Raw genomic sequence first — 25073 nt, 5'->3', positions numbered from 1 at the left:
TGGTTAGCCTAGACTGCTCAGGCCAAGCTACCTAGAGGGCGAGCAGGGGTTATCTAAGAGGGTTATCTCCTTGCCCTGACTAGAAGCAAGGGTCCCTATTTGGACAGTGATACCTACCTCTGCCAACTAGAGACCCCCAGTTCTAACAACCAGTCTTCAAATCTCTCAACTGGCTACCCTTTGAAACCCGAATTCAGCTAAAGATTGCAGTCTTGGCGCACATAGCCCTTCACCTCAATACTCTTACGTACCTGGTGCAAAAACTTGAACTATCTTGTGGTGAGAGGGCATCAAGAAGCGCCTCTACATTCCTGTTGAAACCTCTTGTCCTTAACACAAAAAGAACTGGTCACCAAGCCTTCTCTGTGGCTGCCCTAAAGATATGGAACTCTGCCACCTGAAGCGCGGAGCCTCTCCTCAACGACGGCGTTCAAATTGGAAGCCAAAAGATTCCTAATGTGCAAATTCTTACCGTAAGGGGAGGAGCACACCCTATTCGTCTGACTTTGTTCTTTTCACCATGGTACCTCCAGCTACAATGGATCATCTCCTCTGTTTGTGTTTTTTTCCCCCACATGTGTACACCTGTTTACTGTATTATTTTTTTTCTTTTTTGCTGCTGTTTCCCAATTGTTGTTTATACTACCCCCTTGTTCTTTCTTTCTGCCTATTGTAAAGCGCTCTGATATCTTTCGGGATCTTGTTTGCGCTATATAAAACTTTATAAATAAATAAATCTAGATTGGCGTCAAAAGGGAAAGAATCTATGACTGCGTACTAAATTATGCACTTTCTTAAATTTGACACGCAAAACTGTTTCCGTGAAGAGATTGAAATCCTTTTTTTTTTTTAAAACATATTTTGAGATTGAAATCCTTTGTGAATGAGTATTTGCACCAAAATGGTGAAGCGTGTTGGCTATATCTTTTGAATGCATGTAAGTAAATTGAAACTAAATAAAACATGAAAAGATATTATTGGAATGAATTCCCACAACACTGACTATCGTGGAGATCTTTTATTTTATTTGAATTGTATTGGTACCTCAAAGCAAGTGAAATCAGATGTGTACAAACACCACCACTGTGTAGCCACCTTCGGCTCCGGAGAAGGATTTTCCAACAGACGAAGAGGATGGACATGGATCTCCCCAGAGTTGCCGGATCACCTGCAGAGAATTGAAACCTGGCAGCATGTGCTGCTTTGGACTTTAGGTACTTTGGAAAGAAGCCGAAAGATTTGGGAGCTTAAAGGAACATGTTGCTATAACCAGTTGATTGCAGCAATAAGACCAGTACGGAGATTCTCTGAACCTCAGTACTGAAATGACCACAAGGCCATGAGCCTACTGGCGTAGCTATTAAAGAGCATCACTCTTCAGTACCTGTGGGCTACTGCTGCGCTGGAGTCCCATTGCGTCAAAAGAAGTTACATCACTGAGACAATAGTTCGGATGACCTGGTCTCTGGGTGACCCTCTCCTTCGACAACCTGCAAATGTCTTTCCCCCAGATGTTTCTTTGAAGAGATCGTCCGATATATGACCTGCTCCTCAAGTGATCTGCTGCCCAGATTCAGTTTGCAATGGATCTGCTTTCCAGGTGGCCTACTCTTCTTTGCCTGAACTGCAGGACTATGGTGGACCGGAGATAAGATGTGCACAGGTTGATCACAGAAGGAGGCCGAGTCGTACGTACTGCATGTAAAAAAATACACAATTTAAAATTCTATATTTAAGTTAAACATCACATCGTGTCAGTAGCGTTTTTTTCTTCCTTTGGATAACTTTACTTTGATAACATTTTGTTTCTGAAACTAGCATGCCTCCAGTTTTAAAACAAGGACGTTGGCCTCTTCTTTTCAGCATTGACCCGAGCTGCAATGCCACATTGTGAGGGGAATGGGCCAGTGCTCACGCAACAATCACCATGAACTGCCTTCATGTTTAAATTTGAGCCATTCACAATTCTTTTAGAGGTGACAGTCCCCGTTAAAGCCCCTCGAAGTGTGGTATAAAAACGAAGTTATAGAAGGAGTCCGATGTACGACATGCTGTACTATAAACTCCGCACTCCCAAAGCATTGTATCTAGTGCTTAATTTGTCCTTGTGGTTGCAAGTAGTGGGCATCAGCACTCATTTTTTAGGGTTGGGGCTTCATTTTAGGTACTGCTTGGTTCGAAAGACTTCAATTATACAACACAATACTTACAGTGGGCTTTTGGGGTCAGTTGTTTATCATTAGTTGACTTTTGTATCAATTTAATTTACCTGTGTGAAATTCGATGGCTTTTCGTTTTCTAATGTCTGTCTCTCCCCATAGCTTCTTTACCATCCTATTAATTGAATCATTCCTCTGCTTACATTAAATCCACTGAACTGCTTTAGTTTCTTTTGCTTTTAACACTTCGTGTGAGCGTGTTTAGTTGCTCTCTCCTACTTCACCTGTCTCCTGCTTCACCCTTCACACTGCCACCTCCAAGCTCTACTTGCTGATCTCCCACCCTCCCCAACCAGTTTGTCTCAGTCCTGCTCTTTTTTTTGTTTTAATTACGCCTCCCATTTTGCTCTCCAGTCCATTTCCATTAAATTGTTTGTTGTGAATTAATTTTTAACTGGCCCTGGCAGCTACAGTTTACTAAAGGCTTCTCCTGTCTTGAAATGAGCTTGTGTGCACATTTTATTGTGTGCTTGTTTCTTTTGTTTTTTAGTGCCTGTCGATAGGTGCACACCATCTTGGAACATCAAATTAGAAAAAATAAATAAAATGGGGCTGCTTCATGAGTTAGCCTGTGACGTGTATGTTTACGTCATTGCACTGGGCTGCATAGCGTCACGACACGTGTGTATGTCTACAGATGCCTGCATACATGACATTGTACTGGGCCGCCATAGAGTAATGATGCATGTGCACAGGGTCGGATTGGGAAGAAAAATCGGCCCGGCCGGGGCACCCCATAAAAGAGGTGGCCCACAATTGCAGTTCACAACTAATCATGCCGAAAAAGGTGATTTCTTCTTATCCATCAGATTTTTTTTAAATTGATAAGTCAATTAAAACTTTTGTGTTTCTTGTTTTTTTTCTCTAATTCCATTGCGTAGTATTTGAATGAAACTTCTAACCTCGATCTGAGAACTGGCAGCAGGCATCTGAGGATTGTCTGTCTGTCCGTTGTGACCTGCTGTGGGGGCCAAAAGCCTCCTCCCCACACCAATGACTTGGTAATTGCACTGGTCAAAAGACACACCTTTCTCAAAGGCTCACTGACACCTTCTGGGGCGCAGGATGGAAGGAGGTGCACCACATGATGTGAGCCATCTGGAAGCCCTTGTCATTTGGCAAATATTAATTAATGGGCCTAATGTGTGGCCTGCTCAGATTACTTCTCACTTGAAGCTGCAGCTCTATGGGGAAAATGAGCCAAGGTATGTGGAGTTTCTTGATCCACGGTCTAAAAAAATCAGCCCACAAGTTGGCCTCTGCCATAGGCCCCTCGGGCACTGGCCGTTTGTCCGTCCTGCCAAACCGACCCTGGAAGCAGGGCTTTAAGTGGGAAAAAGAATTACGGGTGCTCTAAAAAGGGCGGAGCAAACCTCGAAGGGGTGTGGCCTATCTAAGTAGGGGCGTGGTCTAAATAAAGCTAATTAGTGTAGTAGTTCCCCCTGCTCTGACAAGCTGTCCCCTCTAGGACTCCTCAGAGCCCCCCCTCCCCCGCCCCCTCAGTGTGCCAGCCCAGGTTGAGACAGCTTCCTGGGCACACACACACACCAAGTACTTCACAGGTCTTCAAAAAGACCATTTGCATGTTAATGATGATTTGTCGTATTTTCACCCCTTCTTAGAGCCTCTGCATCCCTACACTTCCTACTACTGTGCCCACGGGCGTTTTGTTCAACCGTGCAAATGCTTCCTCCTCCCCTTTGTCACCCCGTGGGTATGCCAGTCGGTGCTTGTCGCCAGGACACTGAATAGGCCCCTCTGTGGCTTTTTCACTGGCGGTAAACACGCAAAGAGGCTTGTGGTGTTCCAAACAACTGGGCGATGCTGCAGGCCAGCGTCCCAGCGCACAAAATCAGCCTGCTGTTCTCACACTTGCAAAATAGGGCTGTCACATCCTCGTTATGATGCAGTCACATAAAATTTCCTTCTGTGCAAACACGTTTGTATTATGTCACGTCTAACTTTTGTTTGACTGGACTTTTACAAGCAAGTTTCCCATGATCAGAAGTTAAGAATAGTTATCAAAATGTAGGCAGTTTCTCACACAAAGTGGTTTAAGCTGCTAAATGATCCCACTAAAGTTACCATTGATCGACACAATGGTGCGATGAAAGCACACTACCAAGGAGTTGTGAGCACTCTAGTTGCGCCTTTGATCGAGCTGGTATGGAGGTGCCAGGGATACTGGGAGCTCATTAGCTTGATTTGCTTAAGCAGTGCGCGTGCATGCTCACCAGAAACCACAACAAAAACCGGGACGTCTGGTCACCCTACCTTTGACCTTTGAGGCCCAAATATAGAGCCCCCTAGAGACCCCTTTCGAGCCCCCCCCCAAAAAAAATTGGGGGTGCTCAGACCCTCACAAAAACGCAGCCCCCCCCCTCCTCCACACACACACACACACTTTAAAACCCTGCCTGGAAGTGTGCATATATAACATCACAGTTTTTTTTTAATTGAGTTTTTTTAACCAATGCCGTTCAGTTGTGGCAATAACGTTGTTCTTTTTTTTTTTATAGCTGATGTGGAATAGCATCGGCAAAAAGCATTGGTAAAGAAAACCGGCATGAATCGGCAAATCCAATAAACTGTCTATTGGCTTGTCAATGCTTGTTTCTTTTTAAATAGAAAAGAGGTGTCTAGTTTGTCTTTTGCGTGCACTATAAATGTTTTCCCCTTTACTTTTTTCCTGGCCCCCTTACCTGAGAGTGAAGGGGAATTTCTCAATTAATGTTGATGCCCAGAGAACTCCCATTTTACTAAGATTGCACTAATTCTGTCTGTGCTTTGTCAAAACCCGTGATTCTACGCAAGTACTTCTTCATACGTTGCACTGTTATCAATCGCCTAGAAAATCTCCGTGATTGGCGTACAGGTGTATGACTCTATGTGGGTAAGTTTGAGTAAGATTCAATTGCATTTAAGTGATGTTTTTTCTAAAAAGGCCCTTGGCTACTACTCCCTATGCCAGTGGTTCCCAAACTTTTTTGACCCGTGGCTCCCTTGACCTAATTGGCAGTTGGCCGTAGCTCCCCACAATTTTTTTACCCGCACCCTTTGGGAACCACTGGTCTACATGAAGAATCAAGCCTAGACGTGATGAAGGCTTCAGAGAGTAGCCATCACTGTCATAAAACTTTATTTGCAATCACAAAGATCTTATAAAGTACATCTCAATGCATACATAGAGTAGTATAAAGAACTCGCACTAAAAGTAACCAGGCTAGAGAAAGGCTCAAGGAGCTCTGTGGCGTTACAAGAAGTTTACGTGAGGTGGGCTCTGATCATGGGTATCCGCAGAAATGTTTTCGGGGGGAGGCACATTTTTAACTTCATCACCATCCCCCTTGCACCCTTCTCCCCTCTGCTGTGCACCTTCTCCCCTCTGCCGTGCACCCTTTCCCCCTCTGCCTTACACCCTTCTCCCCCTCCACCTTGCACCCTTCTCCCCCTTCCCCTTGTACCCTAATTCACCTCAGCCTTGCACCCTTTTCTACCTTGCATACTTCTCACCTCTGCCTGGCACCCTTCTCCCCTCTGCCTTGCACCCTTCTGCCCTCTGCCTTGCACCCTTCTGCCCTCTGCCTTGCACCCTTCTCCTCTCTACCTTGCACCCTTCTCCTCTCTACCTTGCACCCTTCTCCCCTCTGCCTTGCACCCTTCTCCCCTCTGCCTTGAACCCTTCCGCCCTCTGCCTTGCACCCTTCTGCCCTCTGCCTTGCACCCTTCTGCCCTCTGCCTTGCACCCTTCTCTGCCTTGCACCCTTCTCCCCTGTCTTGCACCCTTCTGCCCTCTGCCTTGCACCCTTATGCCCTCTGCCTTGCACCCTTCTGCCCTCTGCCTTGCACCCATCTGCCCTCTGCCTTGCACCCTTCTCCTCTCTACCTTGCACCCTTCTCCCCTCTGCCTTGCATCCTTCTCCCCTCTGCCTTGCATCCTTCTCCCCTCTGCCTTGCACCCTTCTGCCCCCTGCCTTGCACCCTTCTGCCCTCTGCCTTGCACCCTTCTCTGCCTTGCACCCTTCTCCCCTGTCTTGCACCCTTCTGCCCTCTGCCTTGCACCCTTCTGCCCTCTGCCTTGCACCCTTCTACACTCTGCCTTGCACCCTTCTCTGCCTTGCACCCTTCTCTGCCTTGCACCCTTCTCTGCCTTGCACCCTTCTCTGCCTTGCACCCTTCTCCCCTGTCTTGCACCCTTCTCCCCCTCCTTGTTGCACCCTTCTCCCCTCTGCCTTCCACCCTTCTCCTCTCTGCCTTCCACCCTTCTCCTCTCTGCCTTGAACCCTTCTCCTCTCTGCCTTGAAACCTTATCCCCTCTGCCTTGCACCCTTCTGCCCTCTGCCTTGCACCCTTCTGCCCTCTGCCTTGCACCCTTCTCTGCCTTGCACCCTTCTCCCCTGTCTTGCACCCTTCTCCTCTGTCTTGCACCCTTCTCCCCCTCCTCGTTGCACCCTTCTCCCCTCTGACTTCCACCCTTCTCCTCTCTGCCTTGAACCCTTCTCCCCTATGCCTTGAACCCTTCTCCCCTATGCCTTGAACCCTTCTCCCCTCTGCCTTGCACCCTTCTCCCCTCTGTCTAGCACCCTTTCTCCCCTCTGCCTTGCAACCTTCTCCCCTCACACTCTCCAACATGCAGCAGTCACGAGTGACGACCCCTCAACGAGGAGTGAGGCAAAGACAGAAGTGCGGCTGCATCAGGGCATAAGGCGCCCACCCAATGCCCTCCAACAGGCCTCTCACCCTGCACGCACCCAATGCTCTCCACCAGGCCCCTGAACCTGCACCCACCCAACGCTCTCCACCAGGCCCCCCACCCTGCACCCACCCACCCAACGCTCTCCACCAGGCCCCTGACCCCGCACCCACCCACCCAACACTCTCCACCAGACCCCTGACCCTGCACCCACCCTACGCTCTCCACCAGGCTCCTAACCCTGCACCCACCCACCCAACGCTCTCCACCAGGACCCTGACCCTGCACCCACCCACCCAGCATTCTCCACCAGGTCCCTGACCCCGCACCCACCCACCCAACGCTCTCCACCAGGACCCTGACCCTGCACCCGACCCGAAGAGCACCAGTCACATTACACAAGGATACATTCATGTATTCTGTTTTTGTAGGTGCTGGGAGATTAAGTGATTTGCCCAGAATGACACCGGATTCTGAGCTGACGTCGAGGGTCGAACCCGGTTCCCCAGCTCCAAAATTGGCAGCTCGCAGTTTCACTACATTTTGAGGATAATTATAAAAAAATTTCAGACCCACATCCTGCACAGCGGTGCTGCGCCCCTGGCTTCCTTTCATGGCGCACCAGGGTACTGCGTCGCACACTTTGGGAACCACAGATGTATTACATAGATATTAAGGGTGTACTCCCTGGACAGGTCCTGAGCATGGGTAGAGGAGGGGAGAAGATGGAGCTTGAGGTCAGAGCTACCCACTTTGGAACTGAGGAATTAGGTTTGATTCTGGTTTTGGCTCAACATCCTGTGATCCTGGGCAAATCACTTAATCTCTCCATACCTAAAAAAGGAACATGTCCTTATGAAATGTTATTGGTGCTCATGTAAAGCACTCCAATATGTTTGGGTTGGGTTTGCTCTATAAAAAAATTGAGGGGAAAAAATGAAAAAATTAGTTTAATTTACTCTTTCAATGCTATTTGCATCTAAATAACCGAAGGTGCTCATGACTTCACAAAGAGCATGACCCCCCTCCTGTTCTTCAACACCTTCATTTCTGCCACTGACCAGCATCTCTTTCACAGCTCATCAGCAGCTGAAAGAGTTGATTGCCCCCCCCACCCACCCCGCCGGCTGCCGTGATGCTCTGCTTCAGAAAGGCAGAGACTAGGGGCAGAGCAACCTATTCATCACGGAGGCGAAAGTGACACATTCTTTAGTGTGACTTTCCCACTTCTTTTCCCAGATCGTGCGCGGCGCCCCTGGCTCCTGATAACGGCGCGCCAGGGCGCCGCGGCGCACAGTTTGGGAACCGTAGCCCTATGCAATCACCAAAGCACGCTTTTAGGCAGTCCTCAAATCTGATGCTCCCTTAGCCCACTCTTTTGGAGAACATCTTTTGTTAAGTTTGGGATCTCGGTATGCCTCCTGTATCCTTAAAAGTGGTTTCATGCGCCAAACTATTACCCATGGCATGTATAGTGTAGGCCCTCTTTGGCATTTGCTGCGCCTGCATGGCATTGCGGTAGACCTTGGCCTCCTGTTCCTGGTGGTAAGTGCATCTTATTTATCCTGGTGCCTGTGGACACCTTGGCCGGTGCTAGCCGATAGACGCCGTGAGCTTTAGAAAGGTGTGAGCGAGAAGATTATGGACGCTGCTGCCGTTATATTGGATAAAGCCACATGGCCCGTGGCATGCGCTTTATCTTCTCACGGTAGCTCCTCCATTACATGTATTCCGACTTCTTTAGACTGGTGTGAGCAATACTGGTACATAAAACCTCGCATCCCATAACCTTTACAATGCTGAAGTGGCCTTGAAAACAAACTATCAAGTTTCAGACATTTGAAACCATTTTATTTGGTGCCAACAAACAGATGTGCTTGCAATGTTGTACTGTAGCGACATCTAGTGGTTCTTTAGAAAAACAGTAGTACGATTTGCAAATTTTAAGACCTGTTAGTGGATATGCAAACCATCCTACATTTATATTTCGGAGATGTGTTTTCAAGCATCTTTCCATTGAAACGGTCATATGAGTAGCAGCTGATGTAAGTTCATGCTTGCTAACTGGATTTGACTGGCGGAACAAGCCTGATTATTCTAACGCTTTCAGTGTCTGGCTTCAATCAGGGCTGCAGCACTGACACAGCTATGCTACAGGTTCTCGATGATGTCCTGCGACTGGTCGTCTCCGGCAACTCCTGTCTCCGGATCGTTCTAGACCTAGCTGCAGCCTTTGACACTGTAAACCATAAGACTCTTCTTGACACACTAAAACAAAGAATGGGATTTGAAGGCACTGTGTTCAAATGGTTTTAATCAGTGATTTAAATGGGAAAAAATAAGTGCAGGTACTCTTAAAATGAGCTATAAGTGTAGCAAGTGGGCGGGCTAGGGGCGGGGCTAAGGACAAGACGTATAAGAGACTTCTACTATGTGGCCGAATACTTATATTCTTGATTGGGCACTCACAGAAACAAGCAGAAGTGCTCACACAAAGTTTTCCAAGAATCTTCTTTAAAATACCTCCCTAGTGTCTGGATTCTCTACCTCTTTCACTCACTTTTCTCTCTCACACACACACAAACATTTGCACACAAGCAGGCAAACACCCAGACAGAAGCAGACAGACATTCACACAAAAGACTCAGTTGGGAAAAGGCCATTTTACACCCCTTATCTCCTGTGGCTTTCTTAATTGCTGCTACAGCTGCTGTCAGTGGGATGCCTGGATTTGAGTGTGTGCACAAATGCACACTATGATGTGAATGTGATTGACACCATAGGGCCTGAATGGACCCTGCTCTGTCAAACACAGCGTGGTGGTGAACACCGGACATTATGCAGATGAGCCCTGCTGAATTGTTTAGAAGTGGCTCAGCTTGGGATAGAGGTGCTTTGGCTGTCAGACAGCCTCATTCATGCATGTGAGCCAAAGCAACAATGAGCCTACCTTTGAGTACCGGTTCTTTCCTTGGCAGCAGAGAAGTGCTAGTACTCAGAGCGGTAAACATTAGAAGTGCCGGTACTCAGTACCGGTGAGTACTGGCCCATTTAAAGCACTGGTTTGAATCATACCTTTTTGGCAGATCTCAGATTATTCAAATAGCAAAGTCTTCAGATCAAGGCCCATCCTCTTTGATCTTTACATGGAACCACTAGGAAACAGGGATCTATTATCTGCTCTATGCTGACAACACCCAACTCTACCCTAAAGGTGTTCTCAGCGTACAAGATTTATCCTGTGAAACCTTGAGGAACCAGTACCTTCTTCTTTCTAAGGACCACCATCCCCCAAAAAACATGTGCTGTTGCCAAACCCTCTCTTGCAGCAGGAGGATTTCAAAGCAACTCCAAAGGGAGAGAGAGGACAGAGTGAGGAAGTCCAGCACTACAATGAGGGGACATGGGATTTCTGGTTCATTTTGGATCTTTTATTGATAATTTGAATGTCAGAAACACACATGGGGATGTTGCGTAATGGTCAGAGCTGCAGACTTTGGAACTGGGTAACCAGTTTGGAGTCTCAACGTCGGCTCAACATCTTGTGATTCTGGGCAAATCACTTAATCTCCCCGTTACTACCAATAAATAAATGTGTCCACTTGTTAAGTAACAAGTGCTCAAAGAGCTCCAATGCATTCAATTCGAGGTCGCGCTATGTATTGAAAAAAAAACTGCAAAAGCTACACAATAAATTGCCCCACCCTCAATACAACGGGCATGTTCCTTGGTGTGTGTGTAACAGAGCCATTTCGGATTGGATATGGTTGGGTTGGTAACAACCTTTTTTGGGATCCTGGCCAAGTTGCCATGATTATTCCTTTTTCCGGTTATAATATTACTTCTAAAAGCATATTTTTAAATTAGTTTTTACGGAATTAGCAATTCTGGCCAAGCACCGTGAATGATAGATTAGACTTTAAAATCCACAGTTGTTCTGGGCCTCCTTATGCTCAGTAGTACCTTCTGACCTCAGAGGCTTAGAATGAGATACTTTTTATAATAATGTAACAGTTGTAATGTTTATATTTCAAAAATGTTAAACCTATATGCCAAGAGCCATACAGACATTAAAAATGCCTTGAACCTTCTTTCAAGTGAAAGTTTAGCTATATGAACAATTATACCTAATTTCACAACACCTCGTCTTCTAAGCAGAACTTGTAGGATGTAGTTCAATAGTCATGACCTTTGAGAACTTTCTTTTTCTTTTTCAGGTTCCACGGATTTTGGAAATGTTACGTTTGTAGTTCCAGGAATCCATCCATATTTTTATATAGGGACTGATGCCCTGAACCATACAGAAAAATACACAGAAGCTACAGGTAATTAATAAACGATCTGTAGCTTGGTTTGCAGCATTTGAGTTAGCACAAGTAATTTTTAAGTGTATATATCTTTTGTCATGCACAGCTGCAAACAGAGAAATCCATTGACCTGGCAAACTTTTACAATTTGAATTCCATGGCATTTCTAATTGAGCGGTGAATCCCTAATAGAAAATAGTCTTGAAAGCAATAAGCCAGTGCTTGATTTGAGCAAGTGGTTTCCGGTGCTCAGCACTGGCACTTAATTGCCAGCACCGTCTCTAGTGACAGTTCACCACATGGTGGGGCTGTCTTTTTAATTTTGAGATGAGCACAACAAGTTTGTTTAATAAGCCAACATACATTAGAATGGTCTGAATTGCGTCACTTGTAGGAGTGCAGTGGGTTGTAGTTGTGTTAGTACTGTCATTGGGAGCACTGTCAGGGGCAATGGTGGTGCAGGCTGCAGTGGCCTCCAGAGAAGAGCCCTGGCACGTACCTTTTTTCAAATTAACCATTGTAATAAACAGAACACTACCATGCAGGTAAGTACCATGTATGCCATTTTATGGCACTTTAAAGTGCAAGACTTCACCAGACAGGTAATTTTCAAATTCCATTTTAATAAGGGAATTAATGGGAAATGAGGAGTGACAGGAGCTTATGTGTTCAGAGTGGTTAAAAGTTCAGGTATGTAAGGCTTTTTAGGGTTCAGGAATGGGCAAGGGTAGGGAGTAGTATGGTGTGTTTATCGTTTAGGGGTGGGTAAGGGTATGAGGTTGTAAGAGCTTCTAGGGTTCAGGGTTGGGTAAGGGTAGGGTAGGCTGAATGGATTTTAGGGTTCAGGTATTGGTTAGGGGTTGTGACCGTTTTTAGCGTTCGGTTAAGGGTATAGAATAGTAAAGGGTTTTAGGGTTCAAGGATTGGTAAATGTACACAGTAGAAAAAGGGTTATTAGTAGAGGTTGAAGAATGGGTAACATCTGATATTTGCACAGGATTCCACAGCACTTTAATAAAATATGCATAAAATCTGAGCAGTACCTTTGTGTAGAAAGGAGTGCCAAAGTATTGAAATTAAATGTTTGCAACCTGTTTCATTTATTTACATTCTTTAAAAAATCATCCAATTTAATAAAATAGTCACGAAGTAAACCAGAGTGACTATAGAAAATCTTTCACAAAGTTTTCTTTTTAAAAGGAAAGGAAATGAAGGGTAGTGGTAGCACATTGTCTGCTATGTAAATGCATGCAATAAACTGGCACTGCGCCTTCAAGTGCTTTTCCTTTCTCCCTGTGTATCATCAAACCTGAAAGGTGACAGTTAAGTCAGTTTTTTTACAACACCTGGTAACAAAATTCCAGGAGACCGAGCTCTGCCTTTTGGCTTGTTTTGGCATTAGAATTCTTTCCTAAACTCACCTTTTTTGATTCGCTTGATGTCTTTTAAGGGTTTAGATATTTTTTCAGAAAGAATAGACCCATGTTTAATGTTTGAATGTCTTCACTTTTTGTGAAGTTCCCTGCTTGTGGTAAAAAGATGGTTGTTTGGACTCTCATAGTATCTGTATTGGATGTCTGCCAAAAGGCCATCGGTCTGAAGACCGTAGCCATTGCCAGTAGCTCCAGGAGAACCCTGAAGGATGGACAGAAAATCAAGCTGCATTTCCTGCAGAAAAGCCTTCAAGAAGGAGCTGCCGAGACTTCTGAGAAGATGTATCACATGAATCTATTGGAGCTCAGGGCCACAATGCTAGGCCTGCACGTGTTTCTCCTGAGACTAGCAGGTCAAGCAGTCCTCATCAAAACAGACAATACAACATCTATATTCTACATAGCAAAGCAAGGGGGAATGTGGTCTCCGCTTCTCTCAAAAGAGGCTCAATTGCGATGGGCCTGGGCCATTTCTCACAAAATCGACATTGCAGTGGAACACCTTCGAGGCTGTCAGAACAAGCTGGCGGATGCTCTGTTTAAAGCTAACAAATTGCCACAAGTGGGGACTACACCAGGACCAAGCTGGCAGTCTTTATCAATGTTGAGACACAAAAGACACATGCCATTTGAAGTCTTGTTCAGTGTCGAGTACCATCTCTATTGAAGTCGAGTCCTGCTGGGATTCAGCATTTCCAGAAACCATCCTCTCAGAGGCAGTTGCCTTTTATCATCAATTTGTCTTCGAAAATTGAAGAAAAGTACTCCACTCCTCTAATTCAGAGTAATCTAGAACCTATTCTCTGTCAAAGTCAACCCTGAAAAAAAACCTTTGCCAAGGAGTTCTAGTTCTCCATATTTCTCCCCAGGCACTCCTGCTAATCGAGCTCATTAGGAAGCACCACAGTGGCATCTGACACATCCACATCTGATACTCCGTACTTATAAGACCTGCAAGATAAAAGCATCCCCAAAAGAGACAAAGATCATGGTCTAGAACATCTTCTAGAAGAAGATCAAGATCACATTCCAGGTGATCACACAGAAGGTCTAGAAATGTCCATCGATGGTGGTGGAACCAAACTACATCCTGGGATTATTCTCCATCTGTTTCTGTTTTGACTTCTGCAAGAGTGCTTTACTTTTTAATTTTGTGCACCCCCACTTAATCATTCCTGGAACCTGGGGACCCCCACTAAATCATTTTTAGAAACGGAGGACCCCCACTTAGTCATTACTGGATGCTGGGGACCCTAGACAAAACATTTTCTATAATTTGAACTGCATATGTAAAATATAGAAAAAAGTATTCATCAAACAAATACACCAGTGATGAAATATTTGATTTAAATTAAAAAATAAATATAATCAGTCAACCGTTTCATTTTAATAGCAAGATTGGAACTTTTCTAAATTCCATTTGAGGTCACTCATCGTGCATACTACATTTTGTTGCATGCATTTGCACTGCTCCCAGAAATAAATCTCCGGATACTAACTTAATTTTTAGCCTCCTTTTTAAAAGTCCTTTACATTTACTGAATCTTTTAAAATGTTTAACTTTACATTTTGCTTCTTTAGTTATATACACTTCGTGAATCTGTTAATATTTAATTTTCTAAGCTATCGGGACCTCCTGGGTAGGCTTTGCGGACCCCCAACGGTCCCCAGACCACATGTTAGGAACCACTGCCTTAGAGGGTTCAAGCCCCTCTGTGGTCACAGCAGAAACAAATAATCAAAGGGGAATGTATCACTTGTTCTGTTACCAGGGTCTGGGGTTCTGGCTGTCTTAAAAACCCTCATTCACGCGATAGTCGTGGGAGCGGTATATCTTGGTTGTCTGCTTCAATCTGTTACGTGAGCAGCATCATCATTGGGTCTTTGGTCATGCTTTCCTCCACCAGGAGGGAGACCAACTTGTTGTTCACCGTAGTGATAAGGAATGGTGAGGGTAAGAGTGAGGTGAATTAAAATGACCTCCAATCCTCTGTTCCAAATTTATTCTGTCAGGGATGGGGCAAGCTTGAAAACGAATCTGGTGGCAATTCCTTATCTACTTCCTCTAACCTGGTCTGGCCTACAATCTTCATCCTTTAAAGTACACCTTGTGTCAATCACTGCCTTTAGGACATCTTCTCGGATCTCTTTCTTTCGAATGTCTGTGATTGCAGATTTTTTAGAGGGTATTGGGAAAGTGTTCCCTCTCATTCGAACGCCTTCTCCTCCTCCGGGACTGAATTTGGACTCCATGCTTATGAGTCCTTCCTTTGAGCCCATTCATAAAACTTAATTTGAACATATTTTCTGGAAGGCTACCTCTTATACATCATTTCAACCCATAGAGTGAACGATATTCTTCCTTTGTTCTCAGAAACCTTTCACTGTTGTCCATAAGAATAGAGTAGTCATGAGAACTTATCCCAGTTTTCTTCCAAAAGTGGTCATAGACCTCCATGCCAACCAGACAATTTCTTCATCAACTTTATTTCCAAATCCTTAAACGCCAGCAGAAAGAGTGCTTCGTAAGCTAGATCTGAAGAGGGTCTTGTAGTTCTATTTAGATATGACGAAAGAGATAAGGCAATCAGATTGTCTGTTTGTAAATTATGGTCCTGTAAGGACATGTTTACCCATAACACAACAACCCATTTCTAAATAGCTAGTATCTTGCATCCTACCATCCTTCCATCTTACCAGCCAGCACACAAGTCGCTTACTAGTAGGGAGAGAGAAAAAACCTTGACAATGGACTATCAAGGTGTGTGCTTATCTACGAGATATGTAAAGCTGCCATTTGGAGATCCATGCATACATTTACAAAATGTTGTGTGGATTAAGATTCCAGGGCATATGCCCAAGCAGGTAAAGTTTTCCCTGAGAAATCTGTTTGGGTGACTGTTAATGCTGACTTACCTTCTTGTCCGTCTGTTTTGTGGGATGGGCTTGTATTCTTTTCAACGCTTAATTACTGATGAGGATACCCTGCAATAGAAAAAAAGTTACCTGTAATCGTAGTTCCTAGTCCTAAACAACCTTCCCACCTGCCCAGACATGAGGGGGTATTGCGTTTTCTTCCATTTATACCGTATCCTCTTGTTTCAATAAAAATGAAACTGGCATAACGGTTGCATCTTGGGCATGATGGACATAGGAGAAAGCGTAAAACACTCACAGGAATATTGTCCTTTCTGTTTCCTTTTAAAAAGAGTTTATGAAAGATTTTTGTAGTCACTTTGGTTTATTTAGTGGCCTATTGTATTAAACAAGTTGTTTTTTAAAAATGAGAAGTAAACTAAATGTTATTTTTAGCCTTTTAAAGGCTGCAAACGTACTTATTTTCATTGTTGTGGTGCTCCTTTCTACAGAAATAAGCAATTATAGTTTATTGAAATGCTCTAGGTTCCTGCCTGGGGTCGGGACTATTTAGTGCTTATGACTATCATAAACATGCACCTGGAAGAGAAATAAGATTACAGGTGAATAACTTTTCCTTCTGGTCTTTCTTCAGTCCCTTTTTATCTTTTGTCTAGAAAATGTCTTGAATCTATCCTTCCCTGCTGATGGGTAGGATTCCTGAACACTATTTTCTTATAACATTTGTAGTAATATGCTGGATATTGCCTCATTAAGAGGGATCTTCAATGCTACCATGAGGGTTGTACTACACCAAATGATATTTGTAGAGTAGTGGCATGCTAGTCTATGGGAGAGTAAGGTCGCAGTGTTACTTTGAGCTGTTGGAGAGAGAGCGTTGCCCATACGAAGTTACAAAAATGATTAGAAATAGTTCAAAGTATTTATGCAAATAGTTCATAGAGAAATAGTTCAAAGTATTTGGTTCCAAATACATGTATTATAATCATGATTGGTCACATTCATGTTCTATTGGGAAAGTATCTATTTTGCTAAACTTCTTAACACATCGAATTAGTTAGAAATCTACCATGCACTTATTAGTTTGGAAAGAACCATACTAAGTTCACAGGTTGGATTTGGCTTGCAGATGGGAGGGAATTTCTCTAAATCTTTTTCATGAAGCTGTAATTCAATGATGTAGTAAATAAATCTATCTGTGAATGTTTTTTTCCTACACACATGAGAACCACAAGATAGAATATCGGAGACCATACTGAATGAAATGTACAGCTGTAGGCTTTCCTGGACCTGCAAAAGTGGGCAAAATCTTATTAGCATCAGACTTAGCACATGCTGTGGTGGAATAGCTCCTGTTTTGTGTCTAGGTTCTTTATGCAATACTCATAGTCTGAATGCAACCTATAGTTTAGATCTTATGGATACTTCTACCCAGCTACCTCACCTTTAAAATAATGTTTGGGGGGGGGGGCGTAGCCAAGATGGTGGACAGCTAGGACGGTGCTTTCCCGTTCGCTTCGAGCCGCCACCAACTAAAGCATTGCAACGGCTCCCCTCTGTGACCCACAGGGGTTGAAACGAATTGCGGAGATTGGAGGGCGCCGCTGGAGGGCTGAAACAGCCAGCGTGTCCCCGATTACGGATCCCCAGAGGTATGGCCGACTGCACAGTGCAGTGTAGGCCTGTGGACTGTGGCAGTTTCCGGAGTGGAGGGCAGGCCTACCTTGAGCGGCGGACAAGAAGACCTAGACGCGGACACCAGCGCTGGATCCGGCCTGCCAGGGTGGGGCCTCATCATCTCAGGCCCAACGTGCTCGTGAGGCAGGGTGATTGAGGCAGGCTGCAGTGGCGGAACACCAGAAGGCCAAGGCCTCGAATTTGAAGACCTAGAGCGGCGGAGTGCCAGAAATCGTCTGCGGCCCCGGCTTTGATGGGAGAGGCTCATGCTTGCTTCGGCAGCCTAGCGTGAAGAGGGTGGATCTCGGCGGCTCCAAAGAGCCGGAATTTTGGAGCACCGGGACTAGTCTGCGCCCTCTGGACTGGGTGAGGTCCCAGCTTGCTTCGGCAGCCTAGCGGGACAAAGCAGGACCTCTGCGACTTCCGCGAAGAGCGGAGGACAAGGTAGGCACCCAAGCACCATTGGCATACTGTGGAGGAGTGTGGAAGACACTGGGGGGAGGGATTTCCCTCCTTGCATTAGCTAACGCCTGGGGTGGGCGTTGGTCTCACAGTCCCAGTGTTGTAGAGGGATTCTCACGTGGAGTAGTGCTGGGGATGCGCTGCCAGCAGAGCTCCGGAGCAACAGGGAAACTGCGCATCAGCCCCCTTGGAGCAGCGATTGAAGAAGGGATGATTCCCCTGTTGGCACAGTGTTTCTAGGGGACATATTCAAACATAGTGAAGAGAGCAGAACCTTGTCAGGACCTGGGATGCAGCTGATAGTACCCCTGTTTGCCCACATAGTCTGACATTTTTCCCGTAGAGGTCCCTCTTGGTTGGCCCGCTATTTTGCAACACTTTTCCCAGCAGCAGCAATAGTTCTAAGGAGGCCCTATGTGGTGGATAGCGAGGAGGGGGCTTTCTGGTGATTTGCCGAAAGTTATCAGTTTATACAGGGAACACATAATCTCAGGCCTTGCAGACATCTAGTAGAGCAGGGTTTGTGCAGCAGGAGAACACCCTTGAGCCTGGCGGACCAGGTCAGAGGGAACTGACCGCTGGACTCCAGTAAACTGAAAAGAATATAGGGCTCCTACGATAGAGGCCATTAGGGAGAGCCCTGATTGATGGCACTTGCTATGCTAAGACACAACAGGATGGCAGGGAACAGAACAAAGAAGGAGCGCTCCCATAAAGATATCTGTGTGAAGGTCGGAGACTCCGATGCGGATGACAAAAATCTAACTGCAGGAGGAGATGCCAAATCAGACACCGATGACTGGGAGGGTCACGTAACCTTATCGTTTCCTGAAACGCTCTTTACCTCCCTACGTGCGGATTAACAGGCGATGAGGTCTGAAATTGCAACGGAAATTAGAAAGATGTGTTGAGATGTGGATGAGGTGAGTGAGAGAGTGGCCGAACTGGAACACAGAGAATCTGGACAGGTGGAGGAAGTCACTTGGCTACAACAAGAGGTCCACAGGCTTAAAGAGCAACAGTTAGACCTAGAGGCGCACAATGAGGACTTGAAGAACCGCTCACAGAGGAATAACATGCAAATTAGAGTTGTGCCATCCAAAGCGGAAGATTCCAAACTGCATGAGTTTATCACAGCACTCTCATCATATACTGGGCCTTGCAGAGGATACCTCAATTCTCATGAATCCGATCCACAGGGTGGGGCCTGAAAGATCCGGTAAGGGGCCACATGCTGACATACTGGTGGGTGTACATGACTTCCAAGTAAAAGAGGAAATATTTAAGAAAGCTGGAGACTCGCATCCAGTTCAATTCAAAAGGCATTCCCGACCTTCTACCAAGATCTCTCACGGATCACTCTGCAAAAACACAAAGACTTCCTCCCTGTCACGGACCACTTGAGAAAAGCAAAAATTTCATACACCTGGTGCCATCCCTTTTGCATTATTTTCCATTACGAGGGAGTGCTCCACCAAATCAGATCCCTCAGGGAGGCCTGCACCCTTCTACACACCAACGCCCAGGAGGATGCGGGTGGAGAGCCCTCCTCCCCTGATTGGTTGCGGTCACCATGGCAGAGGGTAACAAACAATCACTGTCGGTCTAACCTGATCCAAACACCATCGACAAAGAAAGGCAGGCAGTGCTGCAGGCCCTTTTGGTGGAGTCCACCCTCTGAGACGTCCTAACCTTGTGGTGGCAGTGCCCTGGGGGGACCCAGATGAACTCAATAGCGGCGGAGAGACCAGGATGGAGGGGACCAACAATGCAGAGTATGTCGCATGCTAGCTGGATGTCTCCTCACTTCTATGGGAGATTCTACTAAAGAATGATCCTTCAACGGGTGGCCACATTTCCCCCCCCCCCCCGATCCACTGAATCTGACAAACATTGGTTGCTTTGGGTTATGTATATATTTGTTGTGGGGTTCTCTCTTCTTTCCTTTCTCTCTCCTCCACTCTGAGGAGATACTATGCAGATAGCAAGAATATTGAGGTTAATGGGTTTTTACTCCCCTTTTTCTCCCCTTCCGGTCCACTGAACCTTCACTACCACTGGAATGTGTGTCCTACTGCCCAATCTCGCTGCTCAACGTTGACGCTAAAATATTTACGAGCATTCTAGCTGCTTGTCTTAATCCATACATGGCAGGGCTCATCCACCCGGATCAAGCGGGGTTCATCCCCTCGAGACTGAGTGGAGAACACCAAATGACTCATACATCTCACGGATCCGATTTACAGCTCTCGTGAGGAGGTCCTACTTATTTCTGTCGCTGCTGAAAAGGCTTTCGATAGGGTCCATTGGCCGTTCGTATTCGAAGCGCTTTGCATATTCAGCTTTGGGGAGCAGTTTCTAGCTTGAATGAGATGCATTTATAATCCCCCAAAGGCTTCTGTCAGAGTTAATGGGTGCTCATCCGGTTACTTCCCTATTTGCCGAGGAACAAGGCAGGGCTGCCCCCTGTCACCACTGCTATTTACCCTCGATTTGGAGCCGATGGCTCAAATCAGAGATAACCCGCTGATCTCTGGGATCTGACTGGGGGCAGATGCGCACACTATAAGCTTATATGCTGATGAAGTGGTCTTATCGTTGAAGGATCCCGCATCCTCGCTGGCTGCTATGGTAGACAAATTCAACTGCTTTAGTGGAGTGTGCGGGTTTAAGGTAAACCTTTCTAAATCTCAAATACTAAACCTTTCCACTACGCCCAACACGGCGACAGCTCTGTCTTCTCAATTCCCTTTCACCTGGGTCAGTGATAATATCTCATACTTTAGTATCTTGCTGTCAAGAACTCCTGAGAAAATGTTAATGGCTAACTACGATTCACTTCAAGAACAAACTAACAAGATGCTGGCCACATGGAACCGGGCGGGCCTTTCCTGGGCGGGGCGTATTGCAGCTGTCAAACGACGATCAAGCCACTTATTTTATGTTTTTCAGATTCTCCAGTATTAGGGGTGTCTTTCATAGATTCACATGCTTGAATATTCCCCGTCATCGAAGTGGGAGTCTCAGAGTAAATAAAATAGCACTAAAAATAAATATATATATATATATATATATATATATATATATATATATATATATATATATATATATATATCAAGAACTTTGTTGTCCGCCCCAAGGAAACTGGAAACAGAATAACGAAACGGACCCAATCAAGTTAGTTTCAGCGCTTATTTTATTCTTTGTGCACCCTCTTGTCCGCCATGACGCGTTTCGGGCCCTGGAGCCCTTGATCACATGACATGGTCGTGATTCACCTTGTGATTTGTAGTGCAGGAACAGTCACATGCTCCCAAGCCTATAGAAATAAACAACATACTTCAGCCTAATCCAAAGTTTTTAAAAGCATTCAAAGAATTATTTACAGTTGCATTTTCGTTTGCTTTACTTTATGTATTTTCTTAACCATTTCCTCATTTGTTACTACTCCACAGACATGTGCAAATTTCACAATAAATAGGAAAAATATTTAAAATATATATAAATATGTGCAAAATTGCAATCATAATATAATAAATATTTACCATCGTATCAGTTATGACATCTATATACACCAACATCAATTATAATATTTCATCATATATACACACCCTTTAAAATATTATGAAAATTAATTTTGTATAAAAGGGTAATTTTTGTGCAAAGTTGGCAAAATAAAGTGCATATTTGGTCACTGAACTCTCTTCAATGTGGAATTTAGTATAGTGAGAGGATTTAGATATACAGCCCCAGTGGGCTTTGTTAACTTTAGGATTACTGCTTCTATACTGCTTGGGAATTTTTGTGTTGTACCTGTACATTTAAAAAAAAGAATTATGTGGTTTCCCCATAATGTGTGATTAAACTAATGATTGTTAAAAACCTGGCAGTGCTAGATGGTTTATTCGTTTGACGACTTTGGTACCCCAGAATTTCTTATTGGGCATATGCATCTCTTGACAAATTCATACCACTTGTCTTTTTATATTTTTCTAGTTACAGACATGTGTATAAATCTTCTGTCGCGTTGAGGCCATTTGGTGTCTTGGTATCGAGCTCCAAAATGTAACGGGTTTCCAGTAATCTTAAACGTGCTTCCCTGTTGCCCCCTCTTCGTAGTGGCTGTACCATATCAATTGCATAATATTTGAGGCAGTTCACATCCCCCTGTGGCATAAGTTTACATGTCTCGCCACAGGGTAGGCTTCATCTTTGTTAGTTACCGCTCTCATATGCTGCAATATACGCTTATGAACTTGCAGGTTGGTGCTACCCACGTAACACAGCCCACAAACGCATTCCAGTACATAGATAACATGGTCAGATTTGCATGTTATCTTTTTAGTGATAGGGATTTCAGCTTCACTAAATGGAGAACTGTATGTTGTTTTATTTTTTCCTATGGTACAAGCCTTGCACACGGCGCACTTTAGGAAACCCTTGCTTTTTCCTAGCCAGTTATCTCTGATTGATACTTCTGGACTGCTCTTTACCAACATGTCATTCATGGATGGGGCGCGACTATATGTTATTGCTGGATAATCCGCCACCGTTTTTCCAATCACAGGCTCCCCTGTGATTATACGCCAATTCTTTTTGACAATATTTTGTAATTGCCTGTGTTGGCGACTATATTCTATAATGAGTCTTGGCTGGCAACCAGCATTTTTTGTCGCTATATGTTCTACCTCCACATTTGCCTCCGCAGGGGGGGTCATTTTTACTTTATTGTCCCTTTCCATTGCTTTTAGCACCAAACTCTCTGTGTAGCCTCTTTGTAAGAACCTTGTTTTACTCTCATTTTGTGCTATTAGGCAGGCAGCATCTGTACTACAGATTCTTCTAATCCTCAGCATCTCCCAATAGGGGATGCTTCGGATTAAATGGTTGGGGTGCTGGCTAGACGCATGGAGGACTGTATTGCCCGCAGTTTCCTTACGGTGTAATTTGGTCTGCAGTTCCCCTCCTTCTATATATACCTCTACGTCTAGAAAGTTGACTTTGTTCTTACTTATGGTCCCTGTGAAGTTTAAGTTTAATTCATTATTGTTGATGTCATTAATGAATTGTTCTGCTTCACTCGTTGACCCCTTCCATATTATAAAAAGATCATCTATGAATCTGTACCATGCTACCACTTTGTTGGACATGATCTCTTCAAAGGCATTGCCCAGGACCTGCTCCTCCCACAGCCCCATGTGTAGACATGAGTAACTGGGGGAGAAGCAGGCCCCCATTGCCACTCCCCTCAACTGCTGGAACATTTGATTTTGGAAAAGAAAGTAGTTGTTATTCAAACACATTTCCAACATCTCTAACAACATTTTGTTATGCTCCAACATACACACCGGTCTCTTTCTGAGAAAATATTTAACTGCCCTCACCCCATCAACATGGTTAATACTCGTATAGAGAGCAGTTACATCTAGTGTGATCAATAGATATTCAGTTTTCCACACTATTATTTTAATTTTCTGCAAAACGTCCATAGTGTCTTTGATGTAGGACGGCAGGGATTTTACAAATTCTTTAAGGAAATGATCAATATACCGGGACACATTTTCAAATGTCCCACCACGTGCCGAAATGATGGGCCTTCCCGGTGGTTTAATACTATCCTTGTGGATCTTTGGGATCAGATAGAACACCGGGATTATCGGATGGTTAGTCTTTAAAAATTTCAATTCATCTCCACTCAAGAGTCCTTGGCCTCTCCATGAGTAAAGCTTTGTATTGAGTTTTTCCCATGCCAGTTTAAATGCCTGTCCATCACCCCTACTATAGCACAATCTGTCGCTTAGTTGTTTTAGTGCTTCCTCCAGATATAAGTGCATTGGCCAGATGACAATGTTGCCCCCTTTGTCTGATTGCCTAATGACTGTCTTCTCATCCTCTTGAAGTTTTTTCATTAGGCTGCCAAAAGAATTGTTATACTTTGTTGTTCTTTTGTTTTCCATCATAGTTTTTTTGTGTAATTTCTTAATCTCAGTTGTTATCATGTCACTGAACACATCAATATTATCATGTGCCATCACCGGGTTAAATGTCGATTTGGGCTTGAATGGGGTTTTCCTTGGATTATTCGTTACAGTTGTATTCACCGTTTCTTGAAAATTATCCAAATCCCCTTCATTTAAAATATCTTGTAAGTCGCATTGCAACTCATATTCCCTTACCGACAAGTTGGTTCCCTCCACTGTATTTATATCTGGAGGCTTACGTGTCTTTTGTTTGTTGACCAGAAATAACTTCCTAAGTTTTAATTTTCTAACAAATTTAAAAATGTCCATTCTGGTCTTTGCGTAGTCAAAAGTACATGGTGGACAAAAAGATAACCCCAGTGATAGTATGCTCTGTTCTTTGGGACTTAATCGCATATTAGTTAAATTCACAATAGTCATATTTTCACTTACTTGTGAATTTAGCGGCGATTCCATCTTTTGTATGTTTTCTTTTTTGCTCCTTGATTTGGCTGTCCTACATTTTCTCAGTTGGTTGCGCTTGGCATTGTTCCTTTGGTTGCGCCGGAGTTGGAGGCATGGGATCTTAGTGATTTCTTGCGGTCGTGTTGCAGGCACTCCACCTCCTGACCTAACGACTGCTTTGTAAACCCCAACTGCTCCACGGTTGATCTCTGTTCTATCTCGGAGTCACTGCTGGGAACCGTACTGATGTCTGTAGAGGATATTAAAAGATGTTTCTGACTGGTTGTCGCTTGTGCTTGTTTCGGCATTTTATTCGTTGCCGGGGGACCAAACTTCCTTGAAAATGTGTAAATACGCCCATTTTGGTAGTCCAGTTTGTCCCTTTGGTATTTAAAAGTTTTTCTCTTTTTAATTATGTCTTCCTCCTTAGCCAGTCTCATTGTCATGTCATGTCATCTCTCAGTTTTTTCTCCAATCCCTCCTCATTCAGTGCTTTGATTTGATCATTTAATTCTTTGATCTGTATCTGGAGTTTGGCACCATCACTTTCAGCGTACTGTACAAGTATCCGAATTAGGCGACTTGAGTTGTCCAGATTGCATTGCGCCCACTCATGGAGCATTTTCGGGTCAGGGTTCTCAAAGCTGGGAGCCAGCATAATCCGCAAACCGCGCGGAACTCTCCCCACCTCCAAATATCTGGTGAGGGATTTCTGTTCCCACCATTTAGCTTGTTCAACTTTCATGGCTTTTTCAAGTTGTTTAAAAAGGTCTTTAATGTGGCTGCCCCCAGTTCCCGATGTAATACTTGGCCCCGCCTGCTGATGCTCCATCACGGGGCTGTCGTCAAACATGCTAACTGCTGCCTCTTCTCTACTTTTATTTCTGACCACGTCTTCGGCGTCCATGACGGTGCACCTTGTTGATATTTGTAGATAGTTTAGCACTCACGCACGCGAGCAATTTAAATCCGTCCCCAGA

At 44.6% G+C, this 25073-nt stretch overlaps 1 protein-coding gene across 2 annotated transcripts in view; it reads left to right on the top strand.

Annotated features, from left to right (window-relative positions):
- PM20D2 (peptidase M20 domain containing 2) overlaps positions 1 to 25073 on the top strand; it is a 184932-nt gene that overhangs the window by 127023 nt on the left and 32836 nt on the right. For both annotated transcript variants that reach the window (XR_015296622.1, XM_086926660.1), the window contains exon 6: positions 11130 to 11237. Coding sequence is in view for 1 of the 2 variants with exons in the window: in XM_086926660.1 (XP_086782786.1) it covers positions 11130 to 11237 (108 nt within the window). In the remaining variant the exon portion in view is untranslated. The remainder of the gene's footprint in view (positions 1 to 11129; positions 11238 to 25073) is intronic.

Source organism: Lissotriton vulgaris, chromosome 6, assembly GCF_964263255.1.
Source record: "Lissotriton vulgaris chromosome 6, aLisVul1.2, whole genome shotgun sequence".
NCBI lineage: Eukaryota > Metazoa > Chordata > Amphibia > Caudata > Salamandridae > Lissotriton > Lissotriton vulgaris.
The sequence above is the reverse complement of the archived record's forward strand: the minus strand, read 5'-3'. Positions and strand labels throughout refer to the sequence as shown.